The sequence below is a fragment of the Emys orbicularis genome, chromosome 1 (genome assembly GCF_028017835.1).
Source record: "Emys orbicularis isolate rEmyOrb1 chromosome 1, rEmyOrb1.hap1, whole genome shotgun sequence".
Lineage (NCBI taxonomy): Eukaryota > Metazoa > Chordata > Testudines > Emydidae > Emys > Emys orbicularis.
This window is the reverse complement of record NC_088683.1, coordinates 228315651-228331737: the sequence shown is the minus strand read 5'-3', so window position 1 is coordinate 228331737 and position 16087 is coordinate 228315651. Positions and strand designations below refer to the sequence as shown.

Below are 16087 nucleotides of genomic sequence, written 5' to 3'. Positions count from 1 at the left end.
TTTTCTCTACATTTTAAAATAAATAAATGGTGTATGTATTGATGATGATACTGTATACAGTGGCAAAATAAATCTTGGTACACTTATCATTCTACTAAAATTATAGGTGACAAATTTTACCTGGAGTAAAAACTTGCTTTTTGTGTTCGTATCATTTTTTTTTGTAATTACTACATTTATTGTCTGAAATTGTATAGCTTTGCTACAAATAGAACTTGGAAAGGGTATGTGTATTGTACAGTACTAAGTATATTTAATTTGTTTGAAAATTCTTATATCATAAAAAATATTTTTCAGCATATTCGTTTTAAACAGGCTCCTAATAGATTTAACCATGAAAAGTGTTAGAAATATTTCCAGGTGTAATAAAAGATAGAAAAAGAGGAGCTAGCATAGTAAGGATTCTTCCAATGAAGATTTTCTATCATGGGAGTGAGTGAAGAATAAACTGGCTAATCACAATCCGTTTTTCTGTAGCTAGCTGCCAACATAAATGGAAGAGAAACACTAGCATTTATAGGTGTGTGTTCAACTACCCACTGTGGTAGATCACTGCAATTTTTCTCTTCTACCAGCAGGAAACATTTCTTATGTAAGTTGTTTTCTTATTTTAAATGATGTCCTGCGTATGGGATTACAAAAACAGCTGTGCCATATATCAGATATGTAGTCACCTTTGCTGGCTTCCTTTACACATGCTGCAGAGCTCTATTGATTGTAAAACCCAGAAAGGGGGTGAGGCAATTTTCTTTATCAAATACCACAGTGCTGATGGTAAATATTGTGAATATATGCCATTGTTTTTCTTTGCGTGCTGTAAAACAAGATCTGCTGATGCTAATTTTACCATTCATTTCTTTCTAGGCATTAAATAGCTTCCTGGAAACTAGGACAAGTATGTAAGAAGTCCAGTCAGTCAATGTGGATTTCTCCTGTCAAAAGTCTTCAGTTTTGCCTACCACAGACCCTTTAGATACTCTTCTCTGTGCCATGCTCTGTGGCTCTCATCACAAGAGGAATTTGTCTTCATGAAGATTCTTAACATTGGTAATGTGATGAATAAATTTGAGATCCTTGGGGTTGTAGGTGAAGGTAAGTCAGTTCTTCTTAATGAAATATGAATTAGAATTAACAGAATTCAGAGGCTATTTATATATTATTCTATTACTAAACAGAAAAAAATAAAGCCTGTTCCCATTAGATGAAATTCTGCAAAATGTTATTTCTCAAGATGACTTTAATGTTGGCAGTCATTTGTTCTTAAAAATAAATCATTGTTATCCAGGCCACAAACAATTTTATTTCTCAGATTTCTACAACAATTTCTATGCTTAACTATGGACATTACAGAGCTAGACAAAATTATTTGCATATATAAGTTAACATATTAAGTAATAAAGCCATTGTCTCATTTTTAAGTTGTCAGGATGTCCTAAAAAAATGGAAAAACTATCTTACTATTACAAATCCAACTGAACCCTGATATGTCAGGGTGTGAAAAAACCATACCTTGAGCGGCGAAGTTAAGCTGACCTTAGTCTTTGTGTAGACAGGCAGCACTAGGTCAACAGAAGAATTCTTATATCAATTTAGCTGCTGCTTCTCGAGGAGGTGGATTACCTGTACCAATAGGAGAATGCCGCTACAGCTGTGCCGCTATAGCATTTTCAGTGTAAATAAGCCCTGAGAGATGCCCTAAAAGTAAACAAAAAGTTAGAGGTACCAGAATGTACATGAAATCACATATTTTTTTCTGTTTTGTTGTTTTTTTAAAAGCCAACTAATGGACTTGTTATCTACACTACTGCCACTTATTATAGGAATATGCAGTTATTCCAAATTTTCTTGCATATGCATATTTCTAAAAATAGGGAATTCACAGAAGAATTTTAAAATCATACTTACAAGCAGCTTCATTTTTAAATTTTGCTACACAAAAATGTAACAAAGCATTTTAGATATAAGTGTAAGAAGATAGTATTAGGGACAGTGCATCCATAATACATATTAGACAGCTGTGAAATGTAGTGTATTTTGCTTCTTTTTCCCACAGCATGGTAATTAATCTGTTTGTTTGTTTTTTCCTTTGTGTTTCAGGAGCCTATGGGGTTGTACTTAAATGCAGACACAAGGTAAATAGAGTGCTTTTAATTGTACATAGATGTTGATCCATGGATGAAAGCAAGAATGAAATTTTAAACATGGAGAGTGATACCTGGGTTGTTAATATATATTAGACGTACGTTTTGCTGCCTTGTTTGGAACAGGCCTTGGCCTGCAATCAGTTGTTCAAGGTCCTGATTTGACTATATTGTGACAGGAAACAGCTGCATCTAGGGTAAGCTATAATCAAAAAGACAGAGCTTAATTTTATAAATTCTAACACAAAAATTATTGAACAGAAATTCAGAGAACATATTAAGTGTTACTAGTCTGATCGTGCTTCAGATGTAGTCCTGGGAATTAATATTGAGAGTTGGATAAAAGAAAAATATTGTTGAATGATTCAAAACATTCTAGTAGAGTCTATTGTTGTGTAATTAATCATATCTTGCTAATACGATATATCTGGTTGTTTCTGTAACGTGGCAACAAATTGTTCAGCACCGATACATGGAATTTCCACGGCTGCTGTTTGATAATCTAACTGCAGTAAAAGAATATTCACTTTAATCTGGCAAAGGACAAATGAAAAACAGAAAAAACAGTTTTGAAAATGCAAATGGAGTTTGAAATTCAGTGTGCCTGAAACAAAATGAATCGCTTAATGTATCTGGGAATGTGTGATGAGGTTGCTCATTCCTTATCTTAGTTGCTGTGCTTTTGGACATGATATACTATATTTGCGGATTGCCAAAAAATATAACTGAGGCCCATGTAAATTGGGTTTCTTGCATAAATTCCAATTTTGCCATCTGGTTAGCGTTTGTGTGTGTGTGTGTGTGTGTGTGTGTGTGTGTGTGTGTGTGTGTGTGTGTATGCTTTCATGGGATCAGTGCAAAGGGAATGAAGAGTGGTGCTGATGTGAAGGGAGAGAAGGATCAAAACTGACAAAAAGTTAGGAGGAACTTGTCCAAGAAATAAATACCTCATTCTCCCTTCCAACTGTGCAGTTAAGATACCAAAATGTCTAGTGTAGACTGTCTACTAAAGATAGTCTATTTACACTTTCATTTTCTTCTTTTGCGTTCTTATTGCTTTGTCCCTCTTGCCTTTACTTGAACAGCTATTTAAAATAAAATAAAAATTGTAGAACATGTAATGCCTACCTCCTAAATCTAGTTTCAGGTGTTTAAATTCAGTTTGGGAATGCCATCAGCAGAAGGTTGATTTTCTTTTTTGGAGGTTCAGGTTCTGTTTTGTTCTGAAAGCATGCTCCACACCTCATCCCTCTCAGATTTTGGAAGGCATTTCAGATTCTTAAACCTTGGGTTGAGAACTGTAACTGTTTTAGAAATCTTACATTGGTACCTTCTTTGTGTTTTGTGAAATCTGTAGTGAAGTGTTTTTAAAATGAACAACATGTGTTGGGTCATCATCCGAGACTGCTATAACATGAAATATATGACAGAATGCAGGTAAAACAGAGCAGGGGACATACAATTCTCCCCCAAGGAGTTCAGTCACAAATTTAATTATCACATTATTTTTTTTAACAAGCATCATCAGCCAGGGCCGCCCAGAGGATTCAGGGGGCCTGGGGCAAAGCAATTTTGGGGGCCCCTTCCATAAAAAAAAGTTGCAATACTATAGTAACATGTATTTGGAAATGAAAAAAAAAAACTAGTGAAATACATTCAAAAATTAATTTGTAATAATTTGAAAATACACTAAATATATTATTTAAAAACATTAAATGCTTTAATGGTATGTATACATTTGCAATTACATAATGGGTTCTTGCTGGGTGATTGGTGCCAATGGGCTGTCGCTGCCTGGGGGTGGTGCTGCTGTTGCCCAGGGCTGGGTGGGGAGCTGGGCTCTGGGTTGGGAGCTGGGCTCTGGGTTGGGGGGTGCCCGGCTCACAGGGGCTGGGCTCAGGGCTGTGGGGAGCTGGGGTCGGGGGGGGGGCTCGGAGCTGGGGGTCAGGGCTGTGGGGGGTCGGGGGAGTTGCCCAGCTCAGAGGGGCTGGGCTCGGAGTTGGGGGTCAGGGCTGTGGGGGGATGGGGTCGGGGGGTGTCCGGCTCAGAGGGGCTGGGCTCGGAGCTGGGGGTCAGGGCTGTGGGGGGATGGGGTTGGGAGGGTCTGGCTCAGAGGGGCTGGGCTCGGAGCTGGGGGTCAGGGCTGTGGGGGATGGGGTCGGGGGGTGCCCGGCCCCTTACCATGCCACTTACCCCCTCTCCCGCATCCAGCAGCATGGTGTCTCTAGTGGGGCCTGAGTTCCTGCCGCTCGGCCGCAGCTTGCAGCCCCGCCCCCTTACCGGCTGAGACGCTGGGGGATGGGGGAAGACGGAGGTGCGGGGAGCCTCCGACATACTCGTGGGAGCCCCTGCGGGGCCCGGGGCCTGGGGCAAATTGCCCCACTTGCCCCCCCCCCCCCCCCGGGCGGCCCTGTCATCAGCATGGAAGCATGTCCTCTGGAATGGTGGCTGAAGCATGAAGGGGCATACGAATGTTTAGCATATCTGGCACGTAAATACCTTGCAATGCTGGCTACAAAAGTGCCATGCAAATGCTTGTTCTCACTTTCTGGTGACATTGTAAATAAGAAGAGGGCAGCATTATCTCCTGTAAATATAAACAAACTTGTTTGTCTTAGTGTTTGGCTGAACAAGAAGTAGGACAGAGTGGACCTGTAGGCTCTGAAGTTTTATATTGTTTTGTTTTTGAGTGCAATTACGTAACAAACAAACAAAAAATCTACATTTGTAAGTTGCACTTTCATGATCAAAGATATAGTATTTTTCAGTTCACCTCATACAAGCACTGGAGTGCAATTTCTTTATTATTTTTACAGTGGAAATATTTGTAATATTGATTTCAATTGCAACACAGAATACAATATATATGAAAATGTAGAAAAAACATCCAAAATATTTAATACATTTCAATTTGTATTCTATTGTTTAACAGTGCGATTAAACTTGTGATTAATATTTCGAGTTAATCACGTGAGTTAACTGCGATTAACTAACAGTCCCAAAAATTAGGAATAAAAATGTTTAAAAGTTTCAGATAGTACAAAATAACTAATTTTTAAGAAGAGTTCTCTGAAAGGCAAAAATTCTGCTGTAAAACAGTTAAGTTCTTGGAACATCTCTTCCTCCATGATTGTCTAAGCTGGGTATATTTCTCCCATTTTGCAGCTCCGAGTGTGACTACACATTAATAATACTACTACTAACATAAAGGGTAAGATTGAGGTACTATGCAATGGTATGCTGCTCTTCCATTTCTGCACAGTTTAAAAACTTTTTCCTATGGCTGCAAAGAGAACTGTAAATCAAATACGTTGTCATTTGAATCAAGTCTACAGGCGGCCTGTAATTAGCTTTAAGGGTCAGGAACTTCTGCCATTCTTCTCAGAGAAATGACAGCTCTGAAACCTAACGATAACAATTGTAAGGGCTGCCACTTAAAAAAGAAAATCCATTTGCAAGCCAAAAAAAAAAAACCAAAAAACCGTACAGTTGTGCACTTTGAGATGTACAAGTAAACAAACACTGAAGTACTGATTTTATATGCAAATTTCATATTTATTCCAGGAAATGGAGATTTAAATACTAAATAGCTAGTTTTCATGTACCGTTGCCTGATTCATCACAAAATTATGGTATTTGTGTATGAACGTGAATGTACACATTCTTGCATACAGAAGTGTGTTTGTCTTTTTAAAATGTGACCCTGCCACACATGTCAACGTTTTTACTACTTCACTACTGATTAGTTTGATTTAAAACGTTTATTTTTATGAGTGAGTGAAATTTGGAGTTGTGAGTGGAAAGCAAGTTCCCCACACACTCGCGCTCAGTTCAGATCCTTGTATAACACTTTACATACTAGGCCTCCTCACTTTGTGTGATTGGAATAGAAATTGCTTATCTAAAATGAATGGCGTTTCAGCTTTTTTAAAGTCTATATGTCATGTAGGCCAGTTCAGTGAGAGTCAAGTTAGGCATGTGTGTTGGCTGTGGAAAAAAAGCTCCCATTATGCCGTGGTTATCACAGCCTTTCATTTCACTGATAGATGTGACATGCTGCATTATTTATCTCATATTTTAAATAAGTAATTTTCATTTTCCTTCTGTATAGCTTAAAAATACAATGGGCAGATTTAGTGCTTATGAAAATGATGGACTGATAATAGTGGCCTGACTCATGTTTAATGCTGGTAGGGGCTGTGTAAGCTTCCCAACACAGCTGTGCCAATGCAACTCAGTCCTGATCCACAACATCCATACTATTCCAGTAAGAGTCTCTTGGACATAGACTGGAAATCCTACCAAATTGTCGGAAGTTTACCTTCTTCCCCAGTAATGATACCTCAGCAAATGCAGTTTTCCTTTTTCCTGGGAGTAGCAATTTATTCCTGAGAATCAGAATGCAGGAATTTAACTACTCCTCTTTAGAGACAGAGTGGTATAATATGCAACGGTCCTGATTCTCTGCTGGGGTAAATTTATATCAACTGAGGATCTGGCCCCATAATTGCAAAGTTATCAAAAGATATAGAGACTTACTATTAGTAAACTTCATATCTATTGGGGTGTGTGTGTTTATATGCTTAGACAAGGGGCGAATGGGATATACAAAATAAAAACCTTATTTTTGACACTTAGTTATTCTGTTCTAAGGGCGTATCATCATGAAGGCAAAAGTAAACTCCTCCAGGATGACTAATATTTCTTCATCCTAGAAATGCTAATCAACAGCACAATGCATCTGTTATTGCTAATAGACATTTGTTATTAGGATATTTTTATTTCTGTGTTCAGCTTTCTCAACAAAGTTAAAACAAACAATGTTTAGATGCCTGTGCAACCTTAATTTGGCCCACTTGTGCACAATTATTATAGTAGTCTTCGTTTCATGATCACATAGTATCTTTTCCCTACAGGACACCTGTCTGCCTTAATGGTCAGCTATTCATTGTTTTATTCTTCAAAGTTTTGGTGTATGGCCCCACGCCTTATTTACTGTACATGAGTCAAACCTTGCTCTGAAGAGAGAATTATTAATGTCCTCACTGGCTTTTCTCTGGCACTCTAGTAGGAGTGCTTCACAAATATTAATGAAATTATTTTTACAAAACCCCTGTGAGGTGAGGGGGTGGTATTATCTCCATTTTATAGATAGGGAATGGAGGCACAGAGATTAGTCAAAAGCATCCACTACCTTTTAGAGACTGATTTGAAATGCCTGTTTTTTCAGAGTACTTAGCACTTCATATGTCAGAGCATAGCTTCCTTTGACTTCAGTTACAGCTGTGAGAGCTCAGCATTTCTGCAAATCAGATCTCAGATCATGTACCCAGAAAATGAAACATGCAACTAGTGACCACCTATGAAAGGTTTGGTTTAAGTGATTTGCCAGCTCACATAGAAAATCTGTGGCAGAGGCAGCCATCAGCTGCCTGAACCATGAGTTTCCTTTCCCTTCTTTCAGTCTTGTTTTCACACACCTTCCAACTTCTGCATCAAATGAAGCAGGGAACAACTTTCTTCATTACACAAGATTGATTCATCCCAGAGCAGTTCCATTCTGTGGACTGAAGGAGGCAGGGCTCCTGTGGAAAAAACAGTATGTGATCATGTAATTAAAGACTGTATCATAATGCATAAAATTTTACAAGGGAGCCAAATTGAGATTGCACAAGCAGCCTTAATTATGGTATTTTCTACTTTGAATGCCAGCCTTTGCAACCTTAATGTTCTCTTAATGTAGCATTTTGTGTGACTTTGCTTTAAAAAAAAAAAAAAAAAAAAAAATCTAAAAAAATACCTGAAATTCAATCATGTGGGATCATGATGACACCCACATGGTGCATTAGCAAGGTTGGAACCTTTTAGATCCACTGCATAGACCTCTGCCACTTGAGGAACTGACGGCATCATTGTCTCTGTGGACTAGCATTGGTTGGGGTGGGGGAAATAAGTCATACATTTTGTTAGTATGCTTCAGATATTTGTAGACAGCAGAGGAATGATGACACTCAGTACTCTTGGGTTCCATTCGAGGCTGGGAAGTGTGCTTCAGTGGACACACTTTTCTTTCCTATCCACATCTTCACCTTGCCTTCCGAGTCTTCTCTTTGCATGAGAAACCTAGGGTGGGAGACTAGGAGCCCTTGGAGAGGAGTGGGGGGAGAGACCAGGGGTTCTCAAACTTTTTTGTTGAGTTTCCCCCACACACACACACATGCTATAAAAATTCCATGGCCCTCCTGTACCACAATAACTGGTTTTCTGTATATAAAAAGCCAGGGCTGGTGTTAAAGGGTAGCAAGCAGGGCAATTGCCCAGGGCCCCATGAAACTAAGTTGCTCAGGCTTCTGCTTTAGCCCCAGGTGGTGGGGCTCAGGGCCCCACGCTTCAGCCCCATGCAGTGGGACTTTGGCTTTCTGCCCTGGGCCCCAGCAAGTCTAACACTGGTCCTGCTTGGCGGACTCTCTGAAACCTGGTCGCAGCCCCCCAGGGGACCCCAGACCTCTGGTTGAGAAGCACTAATGTTAACTGAAGCAATGAAAAAAGAATCTGTCAAATAGATTGTAGGCCAACCTTGAAGTTTAAAACATTCTGAACACCATACAGTTAAGCATACTCCACCTCATGATTTGAGACATTTTATGTAATTTTGGGGATAGAGACATTCACTTTAACAAAGTAGAGCCGTGATTGTTACGTTGTTTTAAATCCATAACTGGATACAATTTATGGAAATAAACCAGAGTAGACAGGCACACTTCTCCCTCCAAATATGGCAAATACATTCTTACAATCCGACGTCTCAGCCAACTACAGACTGAGGAATTCCAGACAGGAGATGTACTGCCAAAGGGAAGTCAAATATCTCTCATTAATGGAAGACCTGAATAAACAGATGGCTTTTACTTCCAAATGGAGTGATGTTCGAACTAGAATGGCTCACTCAGTTCAAATCCAGAAAGCCAATGAGATTAACCAGAGAAAGTATGACAACAGAATGAGTGTGTACAAGGAAAGAACTACTTTCTTAGGCTTGGTCTACACTGGAGGGTGGGGAAATAGATCTAAGTTACGCAACTTCAGCTACGTGAATAACGTAGCTGAAGTTGACGTTCTTAGATACACTTACTGTGGTGAGTCGACTGCTGCCGCTCCCTTGTCGACTCCGCCTGCGCTTCTCGTGGCGGTGTAGTACAGGAGTCGACGGGAGAGCGCTCGGGAATCGATTTATCGCGTCTAGACTAGACGCGATAAATCGACCCCCGCTGGATCGATCTCTGCATGCTGATTCGGCGGTAGTGTAGACATACCCTTATATCCAGTCATACCTACTTTATCAATATCTAGAAACCTAGATTTTCCAATGGTAAGTATATTTCAATAAATCTCCCACTCTTGTCATTTCTCTATCTGTTTTTTGGGACCAGAATGACTAGTTGTGCCAATATTCACCAGTGGATCACACATCTTGTTGTGTATGTAGGGCAAGCTGGCAGGTGGTCGGAGGGACAAAAACACAGTTTCTATCCCTGAACCTATAGCAATTTTACAGGATACTGCCACTAAACCCAAATTTTAGTATTAAGTTATTTAAAATACTCCTCCTCTTCTCTGTTTCATCATTTTCATACTAACAACTTCCTTTAGATACTACCCATTTGGTGGTGCAGGCAGGAGCCTTTGAGCAGCAGCACTATCACATCATCGGTAACTCTGCCAGTCATCATTCCCTCCCTTCAGTAACCCTAATCTTAAACCCAAACACTGCTGTCTGCCTTGGTCAACTCTCACTTTGACTGTGCCCAGTTGGTGCTATAGAATATGTGCCTGTAGCACCAAACGGGCACTGTTTAGCTGAGCTAAAAAACAGTTGACTGGGCAAAGATGAGTCATCTTGCCTAAGCCAGGTATAGTGTGGAAGGAGTCATAATTTACAACTCCAGCCTCACTCCTACTGAGCCAGTATAACTCCTGAGCTGAAGCAGCTCCCACTATTTCAGTCCTGAACCTCTGTACCACACCCCCAACTCTTGCAAAGCACTCCGGTCCTGACCTGCAGCATCATTTAGTGTCTCCAACCAATCGGACAGATGTATCCAAATGAACTGGAGGGAGGACTGGCTGAGTTAACTTTAATGTCATAATGCTCCTCTGCCTGCGGAACCAAATGAGTGCTATTTAGAATTGTCCAGTTATCACCAAATTTAATAGGGTTTTTCCCCACTGAAGGCTAGAAGACTCCCCAAAACTTTGGAAATGACCTTTTGCAGACTGCATCTGATATCTTATGACAGACAGAGTGAGAAATGCGACCAAGTTGAGTGTTTTGCTTGACAAAAAACAGCAAGAATAATGTAAATACATCCAGATTAGCAGCTAAAATGTTTCTTGAGACAGAATTAGTAGAGTAACCTTAAGGCCCAACAGACAATGTTCCAGGATGACAAATTGATTTACAGGAATATGTTTAGCTGTTCTATTCATGCAGAGGAATGAAGTCAGAGAAATGCGTTCAAGACATTTTGGATTTTAAAAAAAGAGATTTGAGGAGTCAAACTTTACTTGCATCATCTCTACACTTTCAAGATAAAAAGATATCTAAATAAAGCTTTCACGGGGTCCACTCACCTTGAGCGGTGCCTCCTGCTGGCTATCCTCAGGATTTGCTCTGACAGCTTGTGTTCTCCCTGCAGTGTTATCTTTTCCTATCTAGTCTCACTCTGCTGCCTGCTCACTCCCGGGTCCGCAGCTTCCTCTCTGTGGCTTGGCCGTCCAGCCAGGTCACTAAAGTCCTCCCCTTCCAGGGAATTCAGTCTTTCCAGACCTGCTGCCTGACTGGCACCTCCAATGCCCTTGTCACTCCCCAGAGGCTGGTAGGGGAACCCAGGCCCCCCTCTCTACACTGGGTTCCAGCCCAGGCACTCTGTAACAAGCAGTCACAGTCTACCTGTTGCTGCTGTTTCCCTGGGCTTCTTCCTACATACTCGGCTTCCCCACTCTCTCAATTTGCCAGCCTCCAACTCCTTTCAGCCAAAGGAGTGACTGTAGCCTAATTCCCTGTATCCTTTTCCCTCCCTCTCTGCAGCCAGCTGCCTGGCTTTATACAGGCCCTGCTTGTTTCTGCACAGGTGAGTCTGTCCTTAATTAGCTGCCTCCAGCCTAAATCTCCCCTGCTTTCAGCCTAAGTAGCTGATTGGGCTCACCTGGCCTAAGTCAGCTCTTGCAGGGCTAGTATGGGGAGTCCACCCCAACACAAGGCCAAAAGATATAGGTATTTATTCCAAAGGTTACTTGCCTGTCGTCCTCATGCATAGGATAAGTTTGCATATTAGTCCTGTAATATGACCCCAAATCATCCATTTTTATGGGCTATAGGATAAAATTATATCATTGCCTCCATTTTTAAAAAATAAACCATTTCAGGTTTAACAAATCCTATTAGGAATGAAGTAAAAAGATGGGCCAGATCCTCCAGTGTGACCCAACTGTAGGGAGAACATGGCAGGAGTGTGTGTGCATACTCAAAGGTGTAGTTTTAAGCTCAGCGTTGCACTCCCTTAATCCTGCTGCTGCTCATTACAGGGCCATTTCTACCTGCATCTTGTTTAGAGCACCCCAAGAGTTGCTCTGCTTGGCTGATGATCAGCACAGCATCTAGGTGTCTTGGCAATGCCCATTGTCCAGTTTTACCATTGGCTTGAAAGATTAATGGCATTAAGGCCCCTATGTTGTGTCTTACTGTAGGAAGATCTTCCCAGGATCAATGTCCAGAATGTGTCCGCAGTGAATTTTCAATATCCTGTTTTGTGCATACAGTCAGTATTCCCATTATCAGTCTTCCAAGTGTTTCCATTCATTTTAAAGCAATACAAAGAAAGCATGTCTACCTGTCTTTGAGCATTGCCTGTGTGAAGTCCAGACCCTCTAAACTTTTCTGTACAGCATTGTTGCGCTTTATGCCTAGCCCCTGTTACCACTGTTTTACTTCTAACAGCTGTTGATAGCCAGAAAGAACTTGGCATTGTCTGTCATTGCCCCTGCTGGATGCCTCCTTGGAAAGCTTACTGCTTTTTATCTTTTTTAAAATATTTTTTTAAATTAATGATAGTGTAGTTAGTGTTCAGTATTCACCAGCATGTTTTGACTCTGTTGCAGGATGCCTTTTTTCATGATGTGATAGGATCTTCTGTGGCCAGGCAGCCTGTAAGGTCAGAGGGGGCCATAGAGGGCCCTGGGCACTCCCTCTCTACCAGGTCCCAGCCCAGGGCCCTGTGTAGCTCAACCCCTAAATAGGAGAGATGGATCTCCTTCCCCACTTCCCTGGGCTACTTCCTACAAGTCTCTTCAGTTTGGGGCATGGCCCCGCTAGCCCAGTTTACTGGGGCTTGCCAAGTCAGTTGCCCCAGGTCCTGGGGCTTATTTGTAGCCTCCCTTTGGCAAGGGAGCCCTTACTTGCCTCAAGTCGCTGTGCTGGTTGGCAGGTTGTTGATCCATCCCTTCGGGCAGGCAGACAGAGAGCTCCTGCCTCTTCGCCAGTCATGAAGAGACACAAACTTCATTGACGTTACACATGCAAGACCTTTTGTAAAGTACATTCATTGCGCTGAAGGGAGCTGTATCAAACTTCCACAGTTGGCTGTGGCAATGAAGGCACAAGAGTCCAGTACTGAAGGCTCACAGCAACTGGGACTGAGGTCTCAATCCCAGCTTGTTTGCAACTGGTAACAACATGGCTTCCTATGCCTGAGGAAAGGTGGGGTAGGGATTTGACAGTGTCCTTCTGCTGCTGTAGGTCACATTAACCCCTTTTTCATGAGCTCTTTGAACAATCACATTCCATGAATTCTGATTCTAAGTCTGAAGGAATCAGCTCCATCATGGAGCCTCAACTTCAGTACTGAGTCCATGAGTAGGCATATTGGAGCCTTTTTTCCCTGAAGCCCTGGAACAGAACCCCACAATGTTATATGTACAGTGGCTTTCATGTTCTTTGTTTGGCAGCAGTGGCAGAAAGCAAACTTGACTAGTGCTGCTAACACTTCAAATTATCATTTTCCTGAACTTAAGAATCATATGTGCTACCCATACATGTGGACAGATGTAAATGCATTTACCTTGTACGTAAAGTGCTAGTGTTTTGACAGTTTCCTGGGCTTTCCTTTCTAGTAAAATGCTTTTATAGGGTTCTCCCTAGCTGACCATTCTTCATTGTTGTCCTCTTAGCCCAGATGAACTTCATTGCCCTCTTAATTACACAAGAAGTACAAAGGTGTAATTCCATTGCCTTCAGAGGAGTTATTCCTGATTTACACCAGTGTAACTGACTGGAAAATTGAATCCAGTGTGTTTAACTTCATCCAACAGCAGATGGAAAAAAAGTGAAACCAATGAAGCAGGGTCAATCCGCCAGTTCACTTTAAGAGACATAATGACATCAACAGCTTAGCTTTTTTCCTAAGTGGGATATAACATCCTCTTTAGAGCTAGGCTTTCGTTTTTTGTTTTTTTCCCCCCTCTGATTCATTCTTCACACTAAGGCCACGTCTACACTACAAAGTAAAGTTGACTTAAGTTATGTCAATAATAATGAACTGGTGTAATTACATCACTTGTGCATGTTCACACAACGCTCCTTGTGTCACCTCAGTACATACACAGTTGGTGCTGTAGCATCACCAGAGAGACCAGTGCACCATGGTCACTGTGCAACTTGCTACCTTCTACCTCTAGGAGCTCTGGGAATAGATCGTAATGCATCGTGGGGGTGGGCTCAGCATCCCATGATGCAGTTGTCCCATCATTCCATGGGCTTCCAACTATGTTTCGTGCCCTTTTTCAACTGCACCTGTAAACTGTGTCCGCTCTCTGCCTGAAAGCATGGATCCTGTGCTGCGTGAACACAACATGGCTGATCCTGCAATATTTCATGAGCTGTGAATCTGAACAGGAATCCATAGTGCCTGCCCTCCTGTGTGCCATGGAAAGAAACAATTCAAGATTGATGTTGGCATTCACAGAGCAGCTGCACATGGTGGACCATCACTTCTGGCCTTGGGAAATATCATTTTGCAGGTATGGGATGATGAGCAGTGGCTAAGAACTTTCAGATATGCAAAGCCACCTTCATGGAATTGCGTGTGGAGCTCTCCCCTGCCCTACAGCACAAGGACACCAAAATGAGAGCTGCCTTCATGGTGCAAAAGCAAGTGGCGATTGTTGTGTGGAAGCTGGCAATTCCAGACTGCTACTGGTCAGTCGTGAATCAACTTGGAGTTGGGAAGTTTACCGTGGGGGTTGCAGTGTTGCAAGTGTATAGGGCCATTAACTGCCTCCTGCTACGAAGGACTGTGACTCTAGGCAATGTGTGGGAAATAGCGGATGGCTTTGCGGCAATGGGATTCTGTAACTGTGGTGGGGCAATAGACGCATATCCCAATTTTGGCCCCAGACCATCTTGCGACAGAATACATCAACAGAAAGGGGTATTTCTCTATGGTATTGCAGGTGCTGGTGGATCACTGGGTCATTTCACCGACATCAACACGGGGTGTTCGGGAAAGGTGCATGATACACGCATCTTCAGGAACACTGGCCTGTATAAAAAGCTGCAATCAGGGACTTTCCAGACCAGAAGATTCCAATAGGGGATGTGGAAATGCCCATAGTGATCTTGGGGGACCCTGGCTATTCCTTACTCCCATGGCTCATGAAGCCTTACACTGGAAACCTTGGCAGCAGCAGGGAGTGCTTCAACAAGAGGCTCAGTAGGTGCAGAATGACCATAGAACATACTTTTGGCAGATTAAAGGGTCGCTGGTGCTGCCTTTTTGGAAGGTTAGACCTCAATGAGGAAAATATTCGGATGGTCATAGCAGCCTGCTGTGTGCTACATAACATTCGTGAAGCTAAGGGAGAAACACTTCCCCAGGAGTGGAGAGTTAAGGTTGATTGCCTGGCAGCTGATTTTGAGCAGCCAGATACCAGTACTATTAGAGGGGCTCAATGGGGGGCTATTCGAATCAGGGAGGCTCTGAAGCAGTATTTTAACAATGAGCCCCAGTAATGTCTCTCTCTAATGCATTCAGCCAGACATTGTTTACTTGCTGCCTTGAATGAGCTTTGTAATGATTGCTGCCTGCAATCTGCACAAGCAAGTAACCGGTTTTTGTGTCATTCTTGCCATAGGCGTGGTATCTGCTGGAGTAAGGCAGATGGATGGCAATTTTTTGGTATTTGAGTTGTTGCTGTTTTCTCAACTGTAACGGTACTTATGTAAGGTGGTTTGGCCAGATTGTATAAAGCAGCATGAACTACCCACACAGTTTGTTTTGTTTTTATTTGTATTACATGGAAGATCACAGCTTCATTCCTAAAACAACTCCGATATACATGCTCTGCTGATCTCTAGAGAGTGTGGCTTATTCCTCTGGCAATTTGCTGATCCAAGAGGTTAGCAACCCAGATGAATGTGGGTCCCCTCATATAATGTCTCTCATTAAGTCCCTTCATGTCACAGCTTGTGGTGTTCAAATCAGCCTTTTTGTCATTCAATCCTGACTCTTCAATCTCTTCTAAGTGGGGGGTGGGAACCTTTCCTCTCAGTAGAGGAAACAGCCTTGTTATAGAAAGCAAACTAGTATTGTCTGGTATGTTAAAATTAAGGCAATGTAATGTTAGAATGATATTGTACTGTTAACTAATTGGGACATCTTGGTGTGTCCCAAGCAAGCAACTGCAATAGGACAATCATTAGACCAAAGTATTGACGTATGTCTGTAATTAACCCTGGTAGTGAAACTGGGGCTAGAGGAATACGATAGCAGTCAGAAATTGAAATGAATTGTCAGACACAGAGAAAGATGACAAGAAATGGTAATGGAAAAAAGTAGTGGCTGAGCCCCCATTTTTCCAGCTGCTGCAGTCCTGAACATGACTCCTAAATT

At 41.8% G+C, this 16087-nt stretch overlaps 1 protein-coding gene across 1 annotated transcript in view; it reads left to right on the top strand.

Moving 5' to 3' along the window:
• Positions 1-1028: 1028 nt before the first annotated feature.
• The window catches only part of CDKL5 (cyclin dependent kinase like 5), a 119926-nt gene continuing 104867 nt past the window's right edge, over positions 1029-16087 (top strand). Inside the window, exons 1-2 of the mRNA XM_065422287.1 lie at positions 1029-1092; positions 2098-2132. Coding sequence (XP_065278359.1) covers positions 1029-1092; positions 2098-2132 — 99 coding nt within the window. The remainder of the gene's footprint in view (positions 1093-2097; positions 2133-16087) is intronic.